At 59.5% G+C, this 22,577-nt stretch overlaps 1 protein-coding gene across 6 annotated transcripts in view; it reads left to right on the top strand.

Annotated features, from left to right (window-relative positions):
• The window catches only part of PFKFB3 (6-phosphofructo-2-kinase/fructose-2,6-biphosphatase 3), an 82,804-nt gene that overhangs the window by 52,893 nt on the left and 7,334 nt on the right, over positions 1 to 22,577 (top strand). Inside the window, exons 1-14 of one of the 6 annotated variants that reach the window (XM_013980318.2) lie at positions 3,903 to 4,364; positions 11,273 to 11,398; positions 12,264 to 12,360; positions 12,962 to 13,028; positions 13,462 to 13,536; positions 13,833 to 13,889; positions 16,512 to 16,636; positions 17,079 to 17,286; positions 17,584 to 17,730; positions 17,861 to 17,965; positions 19,603 to 19,732; positions 20,311 to 20,373; positions 20,492 to 20,556; positions 22,225 to 22,398. In XM_013980318.2, the coding sequence (XP_013835772.2) occupies positions 4,289 to 4,364; positions 11,273 to 11,398; positions 12,264 to 12,360; positions 12,962 to 13,028; positions 13,462 to 13,536; positions 13,833 to 13,889; positions 16,512 to 16,636; positions 17,079 to 17,286; positions 17,584 to 17,730; positions 17,861 to 17,965; positions 19,603 to 19,732; positions 20,311 to 20,373; positions 20,492 to 20,556; positions 22,225 to 22,398 (1,515 nt within the window). In that variant the 5' untranslated portion in view covers positions 3,903 to 4,288. Of the gene's footprint in view, positions 1 to 3,902; positions 4,365 to 4,618; positions 5,389 to 11,272; positions 11,399 to 12,263; positions 13,029 to 13,461; positions 13,537 to 13,832; positions 13,890 to 16,511; positions 16,637 to 17,078; positions 17,287 to 17,583; positions 17,731 to 17,860; positions 17,966 to 19,602; positions 19,733 to 20,310; positions 20,374 to 20,491; positions 20,557 to 22,224; positions 22,399 to 22,577 lie in introns of those variants that run through there. The other 5 variants (XM_021065027.1, XM_021065028.1, XM_021065031.1 and 2 more) reach the window with 5 other exon arrangements.

Here is a 22,577-nt window from a genome sequence, read left to right as displayed (position 1 = left end):
TGCCATAAACCTCTGTGTGCGGGTTCCGAACGGGGTTTTCAACCCGCCAGTGTGGCACCGTGCGGCCATCTCTGTCTCTGTTCCCCCTCGTGGCTGCATGACAAGCATTTCATTAAAAAGAAGGAAAAGGCCGCCCTCTCCCCTGTCTTTGGGAGCTAAGGGCTTCTTTCCATCTTTTCTTTGGTGTCTCTCTTCACTCAGACACGGGATGGTTCACCGGCGCGAGTGACGACACTTTGAGTCTAATTAGCAACTCTGATTGCCCGCAGCCTGCCGTGGCTTGTTCTGGCTCCTCTCTCTGGGGCGAAGGGGGCGGTTGCAGCCTGGTCCCGATGCTGAAATCGGCCTCACTGGCTCGGGACCATGGAATTGGGGTTGCCTTTTGCTGTAGGTACAGAAGAGCAGGGCTCCATGACCTTGGCCCGCAGAGGGAACTGCGAAGAGGGCGGCTGGGTCGAAAACCCGCTCCCACGGCCCCTTCTGCGTCTAAACCTAGCCAGCGAATTCTCCTCGACCGCTAGGCACCTCCACCAGGCACTGCCGGGAGAGAAGGCTTCCCTGCCGGCTCCTGCCATCTGCTCAGCTGCTCTGGGTGAGACGGTCTGAGTAGAGGGGGCTCTTCCCTCCCCGGGACTCCACTCAGCACCCCAGCCGGGGTCTGGCTGTGCCCATCCTAGGTCCCCAGGGAGCCATCAGCTGTCCGTGTCAAGTAGGGGGAAAGGTTCCTAACTGGTTGTGTTCCTTGACCTTTGGCCTCGTTCGTACCCCTCTAATCTCTAAACTTCCCTTTACCCATTTAGAGGATGACTGGATCCTCTGGAAGAGCCCTTCCAGCCTTGATAATGCCCAGGACCATGGGTCATAGAATCGACCCCCCCCTCTAGTCCCTGGAGCTGTTCTCATCCTTATGGTAGAGGAACTTTGACATTCTCTGCTGCCTTTTCTGAAGGACGGCGTGCCTGCTCGCCAGATTGGGGAGCTGGTCAAAGCCCCAGAGGTAGTTGGATACCCCGATGGAGTCGTTAACAGAACTAGGGAAAGAAGTGGGTGTCTAAACGGGTCAGCTCTGAACCAGTGCACTCCTGGAGTTCAGATGCAGTTGGGTTGTTTGTAAAGGACTTTGCAGTGAAGCAATTTTATCTTCTACAAGGAAACCCCAGCGTATGCACTTCAGGGTCCCAAGGGCAGCACCACTTCTGGCTGCCCTGCCCCCAGGCTTTTTTAGGGCCACACCCGTGGCATATGGAAGTTCCCAGGCTAGGGGTCAAATCAGAGCTGCAGCTGCCAGCCGATACCACAGCCATAGCAACGCCAGCTCCCAGCTGAGTCTGTGACTTACACCACAGCTCCTGGCAACCCCGGATCCTCAACCCACTGAGCGAGGCAAGGGATCGAACTCGCATCCTCATGGATTCTAGTCGGATTTGTTTCTGCTGTGCCACAATGGGAAGTTCTGTTTTAAAAGTGTGAATTCATCCTTGTCCCACACTCCCTCCCAGTTTGTTTGCACTTGGATATCTGAGGGGGGAGGGGGTGCAACTCGTGTTTGCTGGCCCATCAGGTGCAGGAGGAGGTCCAGGGAACTTGGCCTCTGCTCTGCAGAGGGGATGGCTGAAGCCCTGAGGTGTTATTGACACCCAGGCTGGGCAGGCGCCAGGGCTGGGTGTGGAGTGCGAATGCTTAGTTGGAAGCCCCAGGACGGCCAACTGCTTCAGAGCTGGGCCCTGGTCAGGTGCCATCAGGAGATGAAAGGTGTGCCTTCGCGGTATGGACTGCTCTCCCCCGAGCTGAAACCCACACTTGTTTGCGAGGTTGGAGGGTTGGAAGAATGCCACCCTGTCCTCTTGCCCTGCCACTCAGGGTGCAGAAAAGAATGAGTAGGAAAGTCGCAGGCAGGCGGGCACACTGGGTTCCGCCGAGAGCCAAGGTGTTCGAGCTTGCGGGGTGCAGCAGCCCCTTCCCCGACCCCAGAGAGCTGGGGGCAGCAGGCAGGGCGACCGCTGGCTCGCTGCTCTTTCCCCCTTTGGGTCAGCCCACTCTTATTTCAAGAGTGGAGTGGGACTCCCTGGGGCGTTATAGGATGTCATCGCCGGCATTTGCTCCCGCTGCAGAAAAACAAGTCCAAATGCAATGCACTCAGGTTTCTGAACAGCTGCCGGAGCGCCAAAACCAGACAGTCAGCAAAGCTGTGGGAGGGAGAGCTGGGACTCCGGGGAGAGGGAGGCGGGGGTGGGGGTGGGCCTAGGGCGGGGAGGGGCGGGGGGAGGGGGTCAAGGGCACCCTTTCGGTGGGCGACGCTCGCTCCTCGCCCTGGGGTGCGTCGAAAGTGGGGGATGCTCGGGCGGGCAGGGTGCCCGGCGTGGGAATCGGGGCGCGGGGGCAGAGGGTCAAGCGTCCCCTCCCGGTGGGGGAGACACTGGGCTCTCTGAATCCCTGGGTGGGCTGGGGTGCGCGGAAAGTGAGGCCACTGGGCCGGGTGGGGTCCCCAGAGTGGAGGTCCCGGCTCGGGGAGGGGGGAGGGGGGAGGGGTCCCCACCCGGTGGGCAGCGCTGGGCGCTCTGCGACCCTGGGCGGGCTGGGGGAGGAGGGGTGCCTGGACTGGAGCTGGGGGTGCTTCGGGCCACCGGCCGGGCGCTCCCGCCTCCGGGCGGGCTGGGGTGCGGGGAAGGGGGAGGCCCGGCGGGGCGGGGCGGGCGGGAGCAGCTTGCCCGCCGCCAGGGAGCGGGCGCCGTCCCAGCCGAGCCATGCGGTACGTGAGCGACGTGTGGTAGCCTCTGCGCAGACTGTTCCGCGGCGGCGGGGTGGGTTTCAGCGAGCGCCGCCTCCTTCCAATCACAGCGCAGCCCCAGCGCGAGGGATGCACCTCTGCGGGGCAGGGCCGCGCTCGGGCTGAGGCATCGCGTGCCAGAGTCACATCCCTGTAATGCTGCAGACCCCGCACAAGGCACCCCAGGTCTTCACGGGGCGGCCACTGGCCTGACTACACGACGGTCACAAGTCGCGAGCTGACTGATGCAAATCTGCGAGGACCGGGGAGGCAGAAGGGACACAGACACCACAAACGGGCGCGGAGGAGGTGCAATAGGGGCTGTGCAGGTTAAATGCCACGAATTTTAGGGGCTTGCACAATCAAGACGCCGCCTCCCAATAATTACTCCGGGGCTTGCGGGCAGGTAATGAATTGCAGGTCGCAATAGGATCTAATTTTATTTACTCTTCTACTCGGGGAAATAAAGGTATATCGGAAATATTGCACATGTTGACCGTGAAAATCAAGGTGCTGCGTTCCATTTCGGTCCGGGCTCGGTCCGGATCTTTCCCGCCCCCATCTCCGTGGTGGATGTGACTCACAGGTATTATTAGGGAGCAGCTCCGCCAGGGAGTGACCGACCCCACAGAGGCTGTCAACATCCTCCCTCTGGCTTCCTTCTAGGGTGGCAGAGTCACCCCCCCCCCAGGCCCTCCTAACCTCTCTTCAGCCTTTAACCCGGGCCTTCACCTTGACTGTGCCTGACATGGACCGCGTGTTAAAAATGCAGAGTATTGGGGTCCCTTTCCCAGAGAGGCCGAGTCAGTAGGATGCATTTTAACCGGCGTCCCTGGGGATTCGGCTGCAGGGCCCCGCACACTGGCCTGGACAGAGCTTTTTCTTTCCTCCCAGCACAGCCCAAGTGATTATTCTGGGAAGCCGTGCAGGTTGTTTTTAGGGGATAATAGGAGGAGACTGATTTGGGGCGTTATCTGAGGGACCTCCGTGGCCCGGCGCACCGCTGTCACCGGCCTGCAGGGGGCGCCAGCAGGCTGCCTCCAGGCTAGGCCACCCTCCTCCCACGTGAAAGGGGGCTGGAACCCGAGGAATGCGTCCCCGCCCCGGGGTTGACGTGTGCGTCGCTGCCGGCCCGAATTCTTAAAAGCCAGGGCGGAGCGCGAGGCATCTCAGAGGAGCCGGAGAGGAGGCGTGCGGGTGGGGACTGCGGCGCACTCGAGTCAGCGCACGGGGACCGCGGCTGTCACTGCGCTCCGAGCATCCCGGGGCTTCCCGAGTGGACGAGCCCGGCCCTGCGGGAGTTGCGGGTCCAGCCCCAGCCCCCCGCCCCTCTCGCAGCGCTGGTGGAGCCTCACGCCCCGGGCGAGCGTTAGTGATTTAGCACAAAGCACGTTTCCAAAAAGCCGCGCTCTCGCGCACGCACCTTCTCCCCCCTTTGTTTCGGGGGTCGACCGGCCGCTCTCCTCCCCAAGTCTGAATTCTTCAGAAGGGGCGGAGGGCCGCCGAGTCTCGGCTGGGAAGATGCCCTTGGAACTGACTCAGAGCCGGGTGCAGAAGATCTGGATCCCGGTCGACCACCGCCCCTCGCTGCCTAGATGTGAGTGCAGACGCGCGCGGGGCCCCGCTGCCGGGGAGGGCGCGCCGCGGGGAGAGCCGGGCCATTGTGTGGCGGGCGCCGGCCGGGCGCTTTTGTGCCGGCTCCCCTCCGCCGGCGCGCTCGGGCCCGCCGGGCGCCGCCCTCCACGCCGTCCCCGCGCCGGCCCGGGCGCCCCCCGCTCCTCCCCGCCGGCCTCGCCGTGGGGCGGGGACCGCGGGCGCTGCGCCTCCCCGGGCCGGCGTCGGGGGCGCTGTGGCCCTGCGGCCGTCTCCGCGGGGCTCGGCTCGGCTCGGCTCGCGCCGGGAGCGCAGGGGGACCCGGAAACGGCGAGCGCGCCCGGGGCGCCGCGGAGAGCCTGGGCTTCGCGGACGCGCGGGAAGGGGTGCCGGCTGGTCCCCCGGCCCGGGCCGCCCCTCCTCGGGTCTCAACCCCCTTTCTCTGTCCATCGCCTCCTCCCCTCCTCTCTCCCGGTCCCTCCATCCGTCGTCTTTCGCTGTCGCCTCTCCCCTCCCTATATAGTTCTCTAACCTCTCCCCGGCTCTGTATTTCCACGCCCCTCACTGCATCCTCCTGTTTCTCTGTATATTCCCATCTTCTGTTTTTCTCTCTTCCTGTCTCATCTCCTCTCTCTAGTTCCTTTACACCTCTGTCTTCTCTCTCTTTCTCTCTACCCGCCGCTCCTGCCTCTAGCTCCTGTCCTGGGGGCGGCAAGGGAGCTGTCTGGAACCAAGCCTTTGTGCAGTTTTTGGGGAGGGTCTGCAATCGGCGACTGCACAGTTGGCAGCCTTTCCCACGAGGGCACCGACACGCACTGAACTCAGGCTTTGCTGCGGTTCACCTCCCCACCCTGCCTGTCATGGCCCATAAATGCTTTGGGAAGGTTTACCTTGGGGCCCGTCCCCAGCCAGGGAGAGAGCCACCTCTTGAAAGGGTGGTTCCAGTGGTTTGATGGCCACATCACTCCTCCGGGGACCCCGCCCAGGAGCCCAACAGGTGGACGGGCTGAGACCAGGCTGAGACCGTGGTGAGTGTTTTGCTCGAGGTCAGGTCAGGTTGCGGGAGAGGGAAACATCGGATCTCAGGTGCAAACCCTCCTGGTGGCTTCTAGGCATCTTCGGCCCCTGGGCGCTAGGTGGCCTGCTGGCCTCCTCTGCTGCCACATTTCTCAGGGGCTGGTCACCAAGGCTACCGTGACAGCTCTTGCTCCAGGCTCTGCCCAGGTGTGAGTCACCTCCCCATCCCAGACCTGGCCCAGCAGGTGGGGAGAGCGACCCTGGGGTGCTTCTCCATCGGCCCAGGATGAGGACAAGGCAAGGGGCTCCCCAGGCTGGGGGCTGCTCCTCAGTCAGCTTGATCCCTCAGGTCCAGCCGGCTGCAGGGGCCTGGAGGAGAACGAGGCTTCAGTGCAGTGTCGCTAAGGGCTGGGGGCCTTGCAGGTCTGTGTCTTGTTCTCCAGCCCTTTCAGTTATGCTCTTAAATAGCTTGCTAAGCCATGGTCTGGGGCTGACCACATTTCTATAAAACCTACTGGGGGTGGGGAACGGAGCACCCTAAATTTGAGGGAGACGGCAAGATGCAGAAAGAGCCCTGACTTTTGAATAAAAGATATTTATGGAGTGCTTTGTAAACCGTAATGGGTCAAGCGAATGTAAGTTGGTTCACTAAATGCCTGTATTTATACGTATGTGAGTATAGACGCGCACACACCCCCTGAGCTGTCCCCTGGGGTTCGTGGTGGGGTGGGGACTGGGAGGTCTGGCTGGAGGGCACTGCGACGGGCTTGCCTTGGCTCAGAGCGTGATCCTGCGACCCCAGTGTGCAGCCACACTTCCTCCAGGCTTTAGAGACCCATCCATTAGCTCCCATCAGTCTGCACGTCTCACACGCAGATGAGAGATTTGCCTAAAAATCCCTGTCAGAACAATTCAGAGCTGGGGAGAGGGGGTTTGCTAAAGCTGATGGATTAAGTTCTTGTCCCCGCCTACTCTTGGAATCCCTGTGTGTGGTTCTGGGGTTACACTTTTGTCTTATAAAAATATCTGCACCCTGGATATTTATTGCTTGCACGCCCTTATTTTTAGTAGTGCTGTCTTTCTCGGTTTATAGAGTCCCATTTGTCTCATCCAAGAGCGAAAAAAGAAGGTATTTCTTCTTGACGTCTTTCCTGATTCCCTGCCCCTCCCCCCTTTAATGGCATCGCAAATGCTGGATGGATCCCCCCTCCCCCGCTGACCCTGGCAGCATCTTTCTCCGTGGTGTCCTAGTTGGGGTCTGCAGCAGGCAGCTTGGGGATGTGTTAACTAAAATGTGGGTGTTCTCTCCAAAGAACAGTAAAACAGCCACAGAGCGCCCCAGCTTGATTCGTTTGGGGGTATTTCTGCTTCTGAAGCACATCAGTTGGGTGCCCCATTGCTAAGGCTTGGTGGCGGTAAATGCTGCTTCCAAAACCGGTGGCTTCTTTCAAGTGCAGACGGTAACACAGGATGCTTCCCCGGTGAGTGAATCAGCTGAATGCACAAGGAAGTGAATTACGGCCTGGCAGGAGCTGGCGATGCCTTCTCTTGATCCTCCCAGAAAGCTGAGAGATCTGTGTGCAGGTCCCAACTTAGCACTTCTCCACTCAAGCCAGTTTCCTCTTCTGCGAAGGTATTATGTCCTGTCTGCTGATAGAAAGGTTTCGTCTCAGCAGGGGCTCACCCCTGCGGGACGGTTTTCCCCTGACTTAAGAGGGAAGATGGGGGTTCCAGAGAAACGGCGACCTCATCCTTGGGTGGCTGCTATAATTTACGGCAGTGATTGTCAGCCCCGGCTGCACAGTAGCGTCATCTAGAGGAGACTTTGGGGAAAAAGCCAGGCTGGTACCCACACCAAGTTGGAGGCGCTGCAGGTGGGGCCCGGGCAGAATTTTTCAGAAGCTCCTTAGGTTGAGAACTGCTAACTGAGGAAGAAGTGCTTGAGGATTTCGGGAGTGAAGGACCTTAGAGAGGCCCAGGCCTGTCCACTGTCACTTGTGCAGTGGGACTTACTGTGGGAGGCCACAAAGGCCGGCATCTCATGCATATTACCCTGAGGCTGAGCCCAGGAATGATGATGAAGCATCCTTGCATTTCACCGAAAGGGGCAAAGGAGACGCCAGAGGTCAGGTAACTCATCCAAGGCCGGAGGAAGTACTGGGGCCCGGCTTTGAACTCTGTGGTTCTAGACCCTCTCAGCCACGTGCTATTGTACTGCCAACTGATGCGCTGAACGCCGGTCCTTCAGCGGCTGGCAGAGACTGCGGCTGTGTTGAGAGGGCGGTTCGCTGGGTAGAGATTAGGCAGAGTTAAAACGTGCTGGGAAGTAGTGGATGCAGGTGGCCTGCACCACATAGAACAGAAGCACTTTTGAAAGAGGCTTTGCGGGCCCGGGTTCTCCCGCCCGCAGACCCCAGCAACCCCTCCCCACCGCGAGGAGCTTGTGTGAATGTGGCTTCTTATCGCGGATGGATCGGACTCTTGGGCTGATGTGATCCCAGGAGAGGAGGCTTTGTGTCCAGCGGGCCACAGCCAAGCGTCCGCTGTCCCTTCCTGCCGTCCATTCTCCCAGGGCCAAGCACGTGGACCTTGTTTCCCAGAGAGCCCTTCACGGATGCTGTCACCGCAGAGTCACAGCAAGGCTTTCTGAGCCGCGTGTGGTTTGCCCTTTCTGGGGGGGGGGGGCAGGTCGCCATGGTTACTGCAGACGCGGCAGGGCCGTCTTGGGCACCGACCCCGCCCACACCCGCGGTTACACCGCACTATTTTCCATCCGCCCCCACCCCCACCCCAAACTCGCTGGAGCATAACTTAGCTACTCAGAAGAGAAGAGTGTGCGTCACGTGACATCTTTTTGAGGTTAGCATTTCAGAGCGCCTGCGGGTACAAAGCTTGGGGGCGCAGATCAGGGAGCATCAGCAGAGTGTCTTCCTTGGGTTTATTTTACTTGCAGAGCCTGCGTTTGGAGTCCCTCAGTACCGCTGGCTGGGAGTCTGTGCTGCCTGCTTGAGGCAGTGGGTTCCAGCAGCCGGAGAGGTTGGCAGCTCAGTCAGGCAGCAGGGCTGGACCGCGAACCGCCCGTGCAGCCTCTGTCCCCGGGCTGCACGCGGATGTCGGCTTCCTCACCCTCCGACTTCTGTGCGTCCCCTGCCCCACAAGTACTTTTTGGAAAACCTTGCGGTAAACTCCGTACCTGTCTTCTCTGATCCCTGTGCTGCTGGGGAGGAGGAGGAAGAGGCAGAGTTCCAGGGAGGAAGGTGTGACAGATGAGAGGGGGCGGAGGGGCTGCAGAGAAGAGGAAGCTGAGGGTCGGAGGGGAACCCAGGCAGGAGCAGGTGACTGGAGGACCACGAAGGTACTTGCCATGGGCTCTGAGTTTAAGGGGGGGGGTAAGACCCGAGGGGTTCACTACAAAGTTTTGTGGCTTCTTTGCTCCCTTGGGGACCGCAGGCGGAGGGGCCCCGGCAGGCACGTTTGACAGTCCCTCTGGCAGCTCCTTGAACCTCATGCAAGAAGCCCAAGGAAGGAGTTCCCGTGTGGCTCAGTGGTTAGTGAATCCACTAGGAACCATGAGGTTGTAGGTTTGATCCCTGGCCTTGCTCAGTGGGTTAAAAGATCCGGCGTTGCTGTGAGCTGTGGTGTAGGTCGCAGACTCGGGCTTGGATGCTGTGTTGCTGCGGCTCTGGTGTAGGCCGGCGGCTACAGCTCTGATTCGACCCGTAGCTTGGGAACCTCCATATGCCCTGGGAGTGGCTCAAGAAAAGACAAAAAAAAAAAAAAAAAAAAAAAAGAAGCCCGAGGAAGAGGGGGGATGACTTCTTTGTCAGACGAGGACGTGATGGTTTATTTGCGTTTGAGATGGAGTTTGCGTTTTTGGCTTAAGATGCTTGCCCTGCTGTATCTTAATGGGTTTGCTTTTTTTTTCCCTCTCCAACTGTCTACTACCAGAGGAGATGTGCCCCTGTGATTAGTGGGCATGGACATAATCCTCCATTTGATGAATCCGTCAGCCTCTGTCTCCACTTCCTTGGCACGAGGCCAACCAAAGCATTCCGCGCCTGTGCACAGCTGAGAGTGTGTGTGTGTGTCCATCTCTGTGCGGGTCTGGCTGCTCCCCGGAGCAGGGGCCTAGTGAGGACATCACATGAGACCAGGGGAGAGCTGGCGGCTTGGGGACGCAGTAGCAGAATGAGTGCTGTTTCCAGGCACAAGGGAGGACACTTTCACTTTCTCGTGTGTCACCTGCCGCTGCCACATGGCTTACTGTGGGTGTGTCTTCTGTCCCCACGGGTTTACGTGGAGGCTGCCAGCCTTCTCTGCTTGCCCCCTGGGGACTCAGGAAAGCTCCCCGCTGCTTCTTTGTCCCCTGTTGTGCCCGTGCGGGCAGGAAAAGGCCTCTCTTCTCTAGGAACTTGTTTGTTCCTGCCACAGCAGCTGAGCCCTCCCAGCCCAGTGTTTCCTGGCCCCCGATGGCCTTGCTCCTGGTCCTCAGGCTGCCTGGAGATGGTCCAGGAGCACCGAAGACGAAACAGCCCCCGCACGTTTGCATCTTCCACAGCCCCCGCCTGCGGGTCCAGGGTCAGACCCTGTGACTGCATGGCTGGTGTTTGGACATGTGACCTCAGTTTGGTCATCAGGGCCAACATGGGGCCGTGTTGGGGCTTCCACCTTAAGAGGAGGCATCTCCTTGGGCCTGTGCAGTCAGCGGCCTGGTGGCCACTCCTCCTCCCTCCTGTCCGGGCCTCTCCCACTTACACAGAGAACCTCGGTTTTGAGGTGCAGCTGAGGGGCTTTGCCTGTACTGTGGCCAGAGCAGGGGGAGGGGGCTGCGGGGCTGGTGGGGAGCAAGCAGGTGGTGGCCCCGGGCTCCTGAGCACTCTTGTCACCAGGGTGCCCGAGAGTCTCAGGGGCGAGACGCTGCCCCTGAAATGTCCAGAATGGGGTTCTTTGGGCTGCCTTCCTGAAATCCAGTGCAAGCCTCCCTTCCCACTGTTTTATCTTGTCGAGGTGCCAAGGACTTGGGACAGTGGTCCAGCAGCAAAGCCAGGAGGGGCTTCACAGGCAGTCCTGTGGGTTTCCCTGGCCCTGCCTGGGGCCCCTGTGACTGGCATCAGTCAGAACTTCCAAGGGGCAGAGGTGGGCGGGAGAGTCTAGGTTTATGGGGGTCGTCCTTCTGGGCCCCTGCACCGCTCCATTTGATAAACTCTTGTTGAACTTGCCTTTTTTATTTTTTTTATTTTTATTTTTGCCTTTTCTAGGGCCGCTCCCGTGGCATATGGAGGTTCCCAGGCTAGGGGTCTAATCGGAGCTGTAGCTGGCAACCTACACCACAGCCACAGCCACAGCCACGCTGGATCCTCCACCCACTGAGCAGGCCAGGGATCGAACCCGCCACCTCATGGTTCCTAGTCGGATTCGTTAACCACTGAGCCATGACGGGAACTCCTAAACTTGCCTTTTAAAGATGACTTTTTGTAGGAAGGCCACGCAGATCTCCTATGCGGAGGCTCAGAAATTGACAGTCGGCCTCTGTCTGTGCCCGGGCAGCTCCAACCTGCCACCTCGAGTTACAGCTTATGTTGCACTTGGAAAGGGCCTCTCCTACGGATGGCCTCGCCCCTGCTGGTGCCAGGGGTCCCTTCCTCTTCCCCAGGGTGCTTTCCACTCTGGGCGTCCTGGCCAGTCCCCGGCTGGGCTTGGGGCCCTCGGCTGTCAGGCTGGGAATGCGGGGATAGGAGGTCCCTGCCGCTGGGACCTCAGAGCTGTGGGAGCGAGGGTTTGGGCCAGCAGGGCCCCGACCTGCGGGATTGTAAAATTCGGGAGCTTCGAGGTGGGAACGAAGGACGCCCCCCCGCTGGTGCTTCATCCCCGCCCCGTCTGTGTTGCTCTCCGCAGCCTGTGGGCCGAAGCTCGCCAACTCGCCCACGGTGATCGTCATGGTGGGCCTCCCTGCCCGCGGCAAGACCTACATCTCCAAGAAGCTGACCCGCTACCTCAACTGGATCGGCGTCCCCACGAAAGGTGAGCCGCGGCCCCAGGCCAGGACTGGCCCCCTGAGGCTGCCATCCCGTGGCCAAGACAGCCCCCCCCCAAAAAAAGGTTGCCCTTTCCCTTTGCACCCAGTGTCTTCTCCCCCGCTGCTCTGATCCCCACTGCCCCGCATCCTGCCCCCCACAGCCCTCACCTCCTCCAGGAAGCCTTCTCTGATCACCGCAGTCTGGGCGGATCTTTTCCTTTAATTTTCCGCAGCAGCCCTTGGCTGGGAAATTCCCTCGCTGACTGTCACAAGATGACAGTCTGTGCTGGGCGACATTTCTGCGAAGCTTCGTCCGGCCTCCCCAGCTACGGGGAGGAAGCCCTGAGCACCCTCCCGATCCGACCCCTAGTGATGGATTTTTCACACTTGCTGTCCCCCTGGGGCTCGTGCGGTGCTTCTTACACGAAGCCCCCACTTGGCACCCAGCGCCCCCCCTCGGCTCGGGCCGCTGGACGGCAGAGTGGCTGCTGTGGACCCGGCCATGCGTGTGAGCGTCACTCGCTCCCAGCCCTGTGGGCAGGAGTCGTCGCCCCGATTTTCCCTAGACGTATGGCTGCCACCTGCTCTGGGGCTCAGCCTCCAGCTCTCCCTGGTCTGCAGGCTGGGCCCTAGGAGGCGGCCCAGAGCAGCCGGCCGCTGTGAGCAGTGCTGGGTCTGGGGGAGCAGGGCTGCCTTCCAGGCTGGTGATGGTTCTGGACGTGGAGCGGTCTGGTTTCCAGGGCTTCCTGGAATCTTGTGCAAGTCCTGTGCTGGCTTGGTTTCCTTTTTTGGAATGAGTGTTCCTGGCCGCGAGGGGCCCCCGCCTGGTGGCCAGCATGGCAGGCTAAGGGCCCTTTCTTTTCCGTCCAGTGTTCAACGTCGGGGAATACCGGCGGGAGGCCGTCAAGCAGTACAGCTCCTACAATTTCTTCCGGCCAGACAACGAGGAGGCCATGAGAGTCCGCAAGTGAGGCCCGGGCTGCGGGGCGGGAGGTGGGGTGGGCAGGGGGCTGTGTCGCTTTGCTCCGTGCCCCTGGTTGTGAGGGAGGCACTACCCACCCCCCCATATAGCAGCCCTGGCCTCTGCGCCTTGGAGCCCCCCTGCCTTCCTCTGCTCCCAGATGGTCTGATTCCGCTGATGCAATGCAGACCACCAGTAACAGCTCATTCAGAACGAGCAAAATTGTTTTGCTGGAAAAGTCGTCTGTTTGTGTTTGAAAAGGAGTTTTTTTAAGCCCAAGGGACCCCATGTGTGGGGGCTGCACTTTAGAATCCCGCGGGAGCTCGGCACCACCCCGATGCCAGCCCTGCCTGGACGGGACCTGGGCGTCGTGCTCTGAAAGCTCCCAGGGTGGGGGGCTCAGTGTGCAGCCCCCAGGAGACCAGCTCCCCAGGGCCGTGGCCGTGGGCAGGGCTCTGGTTGGGAGCCCGGATCCGGTGGTCCTGGCCCCCTGCACAGTTTGGCAGTGGGATCCTGGTCACCCCACTTGCTGGGGCAAGCTGGGGGTGTCTGGCTTTCCCCTTGGATGGACTGGCTCTGAGGCACCCGTGCTCTTTCTGTGTCGCAGGCAGTGTGCGCTGGCTGCCCTGAGAGACGTGAAAAGTTACCTCACGAAGGAAGGGGGCCAAATTGCGGTAAGTCTGGGGAATAAGACGCCCCGTCGGGATCCCCATAGTGCGATGGTACCCTGGAGAGCAGGAGTGTAGACACAGCCATGTGGGGACACCTCAAACGGGGGCAGGTGTCTCTGGCCCAAGTGCCGAGGGAAGCAGGTGGCAGGGGCAGCCTGGGGACCCAGGAGGAAGGCGGTGGGCACCGCCCTCGGGGACAGGCTGGGGACCAGTGTCCCTTCCTCGTGCCCCCTCCCTGGCATATGCTGCTTCTCAATTGCTTTAAGGACCGTTCCCACCCCGCTTGGGTCCCTGGGTGTGGGAGGCAGTGGGGGACGCTGGGGGGTGCCGTCTCTCGTGGAGCCCCAGAACGTGACAGGCCTGACCTTTGGGGGTTTGGTAAACACCCGTGAAGTCAAACTGGGCTCTCTTCACTGCCCCTCTTTCTCCCTGCCAGGTTTTTGATGCCACCAACACTACTAGAGAGAGGAGACACATGATCCTTCATTTTGCCAAAGAAAATGATTTCAAGGTGAGCTGGCTTCTTGTCCTGCCCGGAGCAACTCAGCAGCAAGGGAACCCCACAGGGTCGGCTGATGCCTGGATCTGGAGCCCCTGTGCGCCGTGCTTGGGGACAGGGGTGTTCCCTCTTTGGGGAGGGCCAAGGACTTGGGACTGAGTGGGACTTGTTCTTCTACCTGTATTTGGGGATGATAAGTGGGGTCCTTCCGGCTCCCCCATGGTGGTGACATCACGTGATCCCAAGTTGGCCCTTTGCGTTGGCCTGGATTTCGTGTTTCCTAACGTTTCTGACTTGCCTCCTCCCAGGTGTTTTTCATTGAGTCTGTGTGCGATGACCCTACAGTCGTGGCCTCAAACATCATGGTAAGAGCCCCCGCTGGTGTGGCAACCTGAGAGAAGTGAGGGACCAGGTCGTCCCGGAGAAGTGCCTGGACCCTGAGAATACGCTGGCCCTCCCAGCTGCTTGGTGGCTTTGTCTGAGAGGGACTCCGGGAGGTTAGAAGTGCAGGGTGCTGTTTAACTTCGAAGCACCTCCTCTGACCTGGACTGCCTTTATCAAGCTCCTTTCAGACAGTCAGCTGAAAGCAGTCTTTTGGGGATATGAGAGAGAAATTGGGGGACCTTGGACAGTTTCTGTGGATGGCAGTTTGGCAGCTGGGGGGTGGGGGGCTGCTTGGGGCAGAAGGCAGCTCGCCGGTCCCGACGGGAAAGGAGGCAGGAGGCCATCTCTTGCTGTTAAGGTCCCTGGTAGATGAGAATGGTTGCAGAATGACAAAAGCCCCTGGGACTCAGCAGACGGAAGGCAGAATTCCCAGGATTGGGAAGTGTGGGGGGCGGTAGCGCCATCTTCCTGTTCCACTCGCCCCCGTCAGGGAGAGGCTGCCCAGGTAAATTGGGGGTAACCGGCAGCTTAATTCGATTAATTCTTTTTTTTTTTTTTTTTGGTCTTTTGTCCTTTTAGGGCCGCACCTGTGGCATATGGAGGTTCCCAGGCTAGGGGTCTAATCAGAGCTATTGCTGCTGATCTACACCACAGCCACAGCAACACGGGATCCAAGCTGCGTCTGTGACCTACACTATAGCTCTTGGCAACACCGATCCTCAACCCACTGAGTGAGGCCAGGGATCGAACCCGCAACCTCACTGCTCCTCGTCGGATTCGTTGCCACTGCACCACGATGGGAACTCCTCAATTAATTCTTAAATTTCACTTGCTGGCAATAGATCATAGACAAATGGTTATTGTGAAGACTTTACCACAAGTCACCTTCTCATATTGTAGATAATTTTCTTCGCAACTTAAATACATCAGGGTAAGATGTTACTTATAAAGAAAATCAGGTTGGGAGTTCCCGTCACGGCTCAGTGGGTTAAGAACCTGACTAGCATCCATGAGGATGTGGGTTCGATCCCTGGCTTCGCTCCGTGGGTTAAGCATCCAATGTTGCCATGAGCTGTGGTGTGGGTCACAGATGAGGCTTGGATCTGGAGTGGCTGTGGCTGTGGCGTAGACCCCTAGCCTGGGAACTTCCATATGCCACACGTGCAGCCTTAAAAAAAGAAAAAGAAAAAAATCAGATCTGACACTTTACAGGGAACGCTAGAGCTTGGCCACTGCAGGCGTGCAGAGGGGTTCATTAGCTTCTGGGATTAGGCCTTTTCTCCAAGGAAGTGGGACTCTTTGCAGGCATTTCTCAGAAATGAGTTCATGTTTCAGGAAGGGCTATTGAAATGGTAGAAAATCAGTCCAGATTGGTTTCGGCGGCTCCAAAGCAAGAGGCTCAAAGGATGAGGAGACGGCCCTTGCCGTGCTCTCCACAAAGCGTTTGCTCTGTTTCTTTGGTTTGGTTCTACCATGTCCACTTGGGCGTGAAGCAAAGCGCAGCTGCAGAATAGTTCTCCCCCGATGAGCGGTTGACACTCGCTTGGCCAGGAGCTCACGACTTGTGTCCTTCTCTGTGACCTCACGGAGCCCTTTGCCTCAGCCCTCCGTGTTCAGAAATCTTACTCCGATGAAGCCCCAAGGCATCTTTGTCATTATTACGCCTTTCTGTTGTGCTTTTTATGGGGCAGGCCGTGCTGGAGAAAGGGCCCCGTGAACTCAGAGTTTGTTTCAAATCGTGCTAAAATATCCATGGTCAACCATTCTGACCATTTGGGAGCGTTGAATTCCGCGGGACTCAGCAAATTCCCTTTGCCATGCGGCCATCCCTCCCAGCCTCCTGGACCCAGGACTCTCGCAACTTCCCCAGCTGAAGCCATGCATCTGTGAAAACTCCTCCCCACTGGACTTGGGAGTTTTGCAGAGCGCCTGCCTCTCTTTCATGGCCCTGGTCACTGCTGAGGGCCCAAAGAGTCCATGCATTCAAAAATTCTGGGTTTCCCTGAAACCTGCCAGGTGGCTTAGGCCTATTATATAGTGAGGGGATGGCAGGCCAGGGGCACCTGTCCTCCGTCCCCAGAGAGCAAGCCTTGGACAGGACTGGGCATGTGGTCCAGGCTGGGAAGCATCATTCGGGGACCAGTTACAAGCGTGTGCCGCCCCCGACTGTGGGCATTAGAGGAGGAATTCTGCCAGGCGCCCAGGGCACCTCTAGGGGCTCCTTTGCTTCCCGGCAACGTCCTCTTGGTGGGGGCAGCGCTGCGGATGCTCACGGGCAACTCAGTTGAACGGAGGGCTGGTTGTCCGCTGGTGATCTGGCTACTGGATGGATCCGGAGTCAGGGCCCATCAGAGGGGTCATTAGAATCCTCGTCCCCATCAGTGAGCCTGTCCACTGTGGGTGCCCTCGTGGGGAATTGTGGGGGTCCTGACTCCACGCCCAGGCTTCTCTCGCTCTTTTTCCTCCTGCGATGCTGGGTAGGGTCATTGGCATCCTGCTCCTGTCCCTGCTTTTCCTCGTTTGCAAAAGCCCCAAATCCTGCTTCATGCTAAGCAGAAAGCCTTCCAGCGTGATTCATCAGCTGCCTCTTTGTGGTGTTACAGGAAGTGAAGCTCTCCAGCCCGGATTACAAAGACTGCAACTCAGCAGAAGCTATGGACGATTTCATGAAGAGAATTAATTGCTACGAAGCCAGCTACCAGCCCCTCGACCCTGACAAATGTGACAGGTAATTAATTCCTAGGAGGTCACTGTCTCAACCACCTACTGAAGGGCTTTGCATGTTTTCTTGATGTTCTCATGAACCATTAAGCTCCTGATGCCTTTATAAACCCTCTTTTAAAGTACCTTTTTTTTAAGAAAATGCTTGATTCGGGTGTGTTGTAACTACTCGAGACACGGTGTACAGGTGTGGAAGGTGGATATCTGAGCCCCATCCTGCTGCTGCCCTCTGAGGTCTCCTTTCTTTTCGTTTCCTTCTCTTGTTTCTCTCCCGTCGCCGAGAGGCCAGCCCGCCTCTCCAGCACTCCTTCCGCCTGGGTCGTGCACCCTCAGAGCCCCTGCGCGCTGATGCCGCGGGTCAGCGGGGGGGCTGTGTCTCCGCGGCGGGGTGGGGCGGTCAGTGCGTGCGGTCGGCGGGGCTCTGACAGGCTGGTCGCCTTCCCGTGCAGGGACCTGTCCCTGATCAAGGTGATCGACGTGGGCCGGCGGTTCCTGGTGAACAGGGTGCAGGACCACATCCAGAGCCGCATCGTGTACTACCTGATGAACATCCACGTGCAGCCGCGCACCATCTACCTGTGCCGGCACGGCGAGAGCGAGCACAACCTCCAGGGCAAGATCGGAGGGGACTCGGGCCTGTCCAGCAGGGGCAGGAAGGTAGGAGGGGAGCGGGGTCGGGCGGGGAGCCGAGGGGTGGGGCTGTGTGTCCTTGCGTGTGTCCCTCGGTGTATGTGTATATATGTGTGTGTGTATGTATGTCTGTGTGTGCGTCTGAGTCTGTGTGTCCCTCTGTGCATGTCGGTATGTGTGTGTATGAATGTGTGCGTGTGTGTGAGCGCAGGCTCAGGGAGGGTGCGTGTGCACCGGCAGCACAGGCGGCTGGCAGAGCGGCGGGGCCCAGTTCGGGGGCAGAGCCTGACTCCCGCGTGTGCCCCTCGGCCCGCCCCCTCCCAGTTTGCCAGCGCCCTGAGCAAGTTCGTGGAGGAGCAGAACCTGAAGGACCTCAAGGTGTGGACCAGCCAGCTGAAGAGCACCATCCAGACGGCCGAGGCCCTGCAGCTGCCCTACGAGCAGTGGAAGGCGCTCAACGAGATCGACGCGGTAGGTCGGGGTCTGGCGCCGGGGCGGCGGGGCCCGGAGGGCAAGGGGGCCTCTGCCGGGATCTGCCGCCCGGGAGCCCTCCACCCGCGGCCCGCGCCATCACCCAAGTGACGCTGGGTGTTCCTGGCAGGGCGTCTGTGAGGAGATGACCTACGAGGAGATCAGAGACACGTACCCCGAGGAGTACGCGCTGCGGGAGCAGGACAAGTACTACTACCGCTATCCCACCGGGGAGGTGCGTGCCCGCCCCTCGGGCCCCGCGCGCGTGCGCACTCCAGCGGGCCAGCAGGCGTGCTATGGGGGAGGGGCCGGGGTGGACCCGAAACCCCGTGTCCGCTGGGGCACGGGGCTGCTGGGGCCCTGGGGACTCCAGCGGGGAAGGGCCCCTGCGTCTACCCTCCACCTCTGTCCCGATGCTCGTCCTGGCACTCCTGCCTTTGAATCCGGTCTTCCCGAGTTAATCCCTGTAAACAGCTCAGGGGACACACGGTGTATTTTCCTACGAGAGGCAGGCAGGCAGAGCTGTGTTTGGCTAATGACGTATGTAACGACTGGGGAAAGAAAAACAGTCTTAGGTGGTGATTCACTCTGCATGTGGGCTCCCTTGACTCCAGGCAACCTGGCAGACACGTCAGCAGGTCACTGGTACTGAGGCCCCGATGGTGGTGGAGGGCACCCTGGGCCAGAAAGTCCCCCCACCCCGCCCCGCGCGCCCTGCTAGGGCTGCGGGAGCAGCTGCCTGGGCCTTGGATGGAGTCCAGGTGCACGCGGTGCTCTGGGGGCCAAGGTTGGCCTGGGGACACCTAGAGGGGGTCCTTTCTGTCTGCGGCACTCACAGGCCTGCGGTTTGTCACACGTCAGTTCCTCAAAGCCCAGCATGCTGTCCCTGGTCTCTGCCACCCCTGGGACCTGGTTAGTGACAGAGGGTCCTGTCATAAAAGCCAGAGGCTTTCCCTTTCTTTTCCAGTTTCCTTTTATTGAGATAAAATTCTCATCAAGTGAGTCATCATTGTAGCCAGTTTAAACGACGCAGCTCAGTGGCTCTTGGTACATCCACAGTATTCTTCAGCCTTCACCACTAATTCTAAAATACTCCAGGGCTCTACAAGAAAGACCGTTTAGCGGTCACTTCCAGTGTCCCGTTCCCCCTCCCCCCGCAACCTCGAGTCTACCTTCAGTCTCTGGAGTTGCACAGGTGCTGGTACAGGGAGGCAGAACCCTGAGGCCTTTTTGCCAGGAAGCAGCATTTATTCCTGCTGGCACCGGCTCATCAGCAGATTCATATCCAAAGGCTGAGCCCCGAACGCAGCAGGGGCGCTGTCTCACATACTCTCCGTTATTTTTTTCTTTTACACTTTGGCCCCTTTGGACCCCTCAGAAGGTAACATCCATTCTGTAATTTCTGAGTGGACAGTTCTAGATGCGGTTGACCCCTGGATTCAGGTTGTTGCATTGTTATAGAACTGCGCCTGCGCGGACCAGTGTTGCAGAATTGCGCATGCGCGGACAGGTGCTGCGGCTGCACGTTGCCTTCTCTTTGTCCTGGGGGGGCCCTTCCCCTTCCCCACCCCCACTACACCTGTTCTGGACCTTTCACGTCAGTGGAATCACACACCCCGGGGCCTTTCACTCTGTGTATCTTGATCAGGGCTCCGTTGCCTGCTTCCCTGGTGACGGTCGAGGATCGGAAAGGAGCAGTGAGAGGGCAGTTGCGGTGGCTTCTCCCAGGGCCCAGAAGGGGTGTGGCATCCACACACCGACCAGGGTTCATAGCGGATCAGTCGGGGTTTCTGATGGGGTTTGGGATGGGGGTGGTGGCCCTGGATGCCCAGTTTCTGCAGCAGCATGGCGCCCCTTCCCTCTGCCTTACAGTCCTACCAGGACCTGGTCCAGCGCTTGGAGCCGGTGATCATGGAGCTGGAGCGGCAGGAGAACGTGCTGGTTATCTGCCACCAGGCTGTGCTGCGCTGCCTCCTGGCCTACTTCCTGGACAAGAGCGCAGGTGCGGGAGGGGGAGGGGGGTTGTCGGGAGCCCGTCACCGCCCCCGAAAGCAGGGAGGGAAACTGGCCTTGGACTTGGAGGATCCACACTGCCTGCCAAGCGTTCCAAAGGCTGCAGGGCCTCCCCCGCCCTGCTCAAGGGCAGTTTGACACTGGGTAGATTTAACAGTCTCAAGAACCAGCCTCTTGAGGCCTTGTACCCCCACCTCTCAGGGGCCTTGGGGGGTGGGGGGGGCAGCACACCTTCTCAGCCCAGAAAACTCTGTCCGTACTTTTAGAACTTAAGTGTGTGGTCTGCTCGAGGTTCAGCTGGATCCCAACACACCTAAATTGTGTGGGAAATGAATTTTGACTCCAGTGCATTATGGGAGGGTTTGGGTTTGCTTCGATGCTGCTCTTTAGGTGTCTTTGGTAGGGCCACCTGCCTCGAGCCGGAGGACCTGTGCCAGGCATACGGGAGTTAACACCCTGCCCAGACAGGTCTCTGCAGGGCCCCACATGGCAGGAGCTCTCACTGGGGCCTGGCAAGGTCTGTCCTCAAGGCTCTCCTCTCATTGTGGGCCCTTCTCTCCTTTTCAGAAGAGATGCCATACCTGAAGTGCCCCCTTCACGCCGTCCTGAAGCTGACGCCCGTCGCATATGGTGAGTGTGGGGACACAGCCCTCTGAGACCTGTACCCTGGCTGGGGTGGGGGTGGGGCTGCGAGTGCGGGTCCCCTCTGATATGATGCCACCCTCTTCCCCCTCCCCTGCCCCACCAGGTTGCCGCGTAGAATCCATCTACCTGAATGTGGAGTCGGTGAGCACACACCGGGAGAGGTCAGAGGTGAGTGTGAGCTCGCTGCCTGCATCTGGGGGTTGCCGCTGAGTGGTGGCACCAGGGGGCACCAACACTTGGGAGGCCCCCTCAGCCGTGTTGCTTGTAAGGGCTGACTGTGTCTGTCGGCGGATTGTCACCAACTCGTTTGGAATTGTGGCCCTCGTGACTGTCCCTCCCTTCCTCGCCATCTGTGTGCCTGTTTGGCGGCTTCCTGGCATCGTCTTCCTTTTCTTCCTTCCCACACTCCTTCCCCCGTTTCCACTTGACTTGAGAAGTGAGCATTGAGTGGGGAGACATTCTGCTCTTTTAAACGTAACTGTAGCACAGTCATCGCTGCCTTTTTCTCGGTGGCAGCTAAACAATTTCAAGTTCCAGAGTCACGGGTGGCACGGAACCCACAAATCCGCCGTCATCTGCCTGCACTTAGGACCCGAGTCACCACGGAGGTGCTAGAAGTGGAGAAGGGAGCGGGGCTGCGGGTTGGGAATCAGAGATGGGGGTGGTGGCAGATGGACCGTTTTTTCCGGAGACCCCGGTCCCTGGCTGCATCTGAGCCCGCCCGGGCGGTCTGGGACTCGGTGGCCTGCCTGGCCGCATCTCCCACGGGCAGCACAGATTTCTGCTCAGGCGTATGTTGGGAAAGAAAGTTTGTATTTGTACCGACTGTCAACTCCAGTGCTTTGCCCGCGTTAGTCTGACCGTTTCTTTTACAAGTGTGGCATCCCTGTCCCCAGCGGGTTTTGGCATGAAAACCCCAGCCTCCCTGGCCGGGTGACTGAAACACAGGCAGCCGGCTCCCCTTGGCTCTCACGGCGCCCTTCTGCACGGGGCAGCGGGGTGTGCATTGCTTTCCCTCCAGGAACCACAGCCTCCCCGCCGGACCCCCCAGCACCGCGGTAGTTGGGTTTGGGCCCAAACTGGGCTGTGAGGGCCCCTGAACACTTCACGGTGCAGAGCAGGGCGGGGGCTTCATGGAGACAGACCCCCAACTTGGGTTCCTGGGCCCCAATCTACAGAGTGACAGGCCCCGGGGACTGCAGGGGTCCCCACTCCAGTGGAGTTGCCCCTTGATCTGAAGGCTAGTGTTTGGCTCTGGCTGGTGGTTTCCCGCGTCTTCTGTCTGCTGGCTCCTGTTGAGGCTTCGTTTCCTGTCCTGTTCTGGTCGTAGTCACTTGGAGCGGGAGCTCTGGTCAGCGGGAGGGCGTCCAGCACCGACACCTTCTCCCCGACCCCTCCTGCCACCCCCAGGAGGTGCCTGAGCCTCCCATCCAGTTGTCCCCGCCCCCCCGCCCTGCAATCTCGGAGGCTGGCTGCAAGGGTCTTTCCTGCAACGTCTTCTCTGCTGTGACTGCATCACTGTCTGGGCAGCACCGTCCTGCCCTCCTTCCCCTGCCTGCTTTGCAGATGTTGCGTTTGTCCGAGTGGGTGTCTTGGAATGATCGGGAAGGGGGCTTGGGAGGAGAGCGCATCCCTCGTTCTTGCCGACTGGGAGACCCACGACGAGCCAGCAGCCCCGGGGCCGTTCACCGTGGTTGCTCTTGCGGTCTCAGCAAGATCCAGAAGCAGAGAAACGGGATTCATTTGGTTTTGGATTTTTTTTTTTTTTTTTTTTGGCTTATTTACTTCCCCTCCTTGTAACTGTCGCCTTCTCTCTTTTGTCTTTGTCTCGCTTAGGATGCAAAGAAGGGACCTAACCCGCTCATGCGACGCAATAGTGTCACCCCACTAGCCAGCCCCGAGCCCACCAAAAAGCCTCGCATCAACAGCTTTGAGGAGCATGTGGCTTCTACCTCCGCTGCCCTGCCCAACTGCCTACCCCCGGAGGCGCCCACGCAGCTGCCCGGACAAGTGCGTCACCCCCTTTTCCTTCCTGAGACTCGTATCAGGGTGGGGAGGGTGTGCCTCGAGGGGCAGCGGTGTTGGGGTAGAGGACACGGACACCTCTCAGTGTGGGACCCCTGGATCCGTCCTTGAGACCATGGCTGTGTGTGCACACGCCCCTTCTGAGGCGGTGGCTTTCTCTGGTC

The sequence above is a fragment of the Sus scrofa genome, chromosome 10 (genome assembly GCF_000003025.6).
Source record: "Sus scrofa isolate TJ Tabasco breed Duroc chromosome 10, Sscrofa11.1, whole genome shotgun sequence".
Taxonomy (NCBI): Eukaryota; Metazoa; Chordata; class Mammalia; order Artiodactyla; family Suidae; genus Sus; species Sus scrofa.
This window is presented reverse-complemented; position numbering and strand designations above follow the sequence as displayed.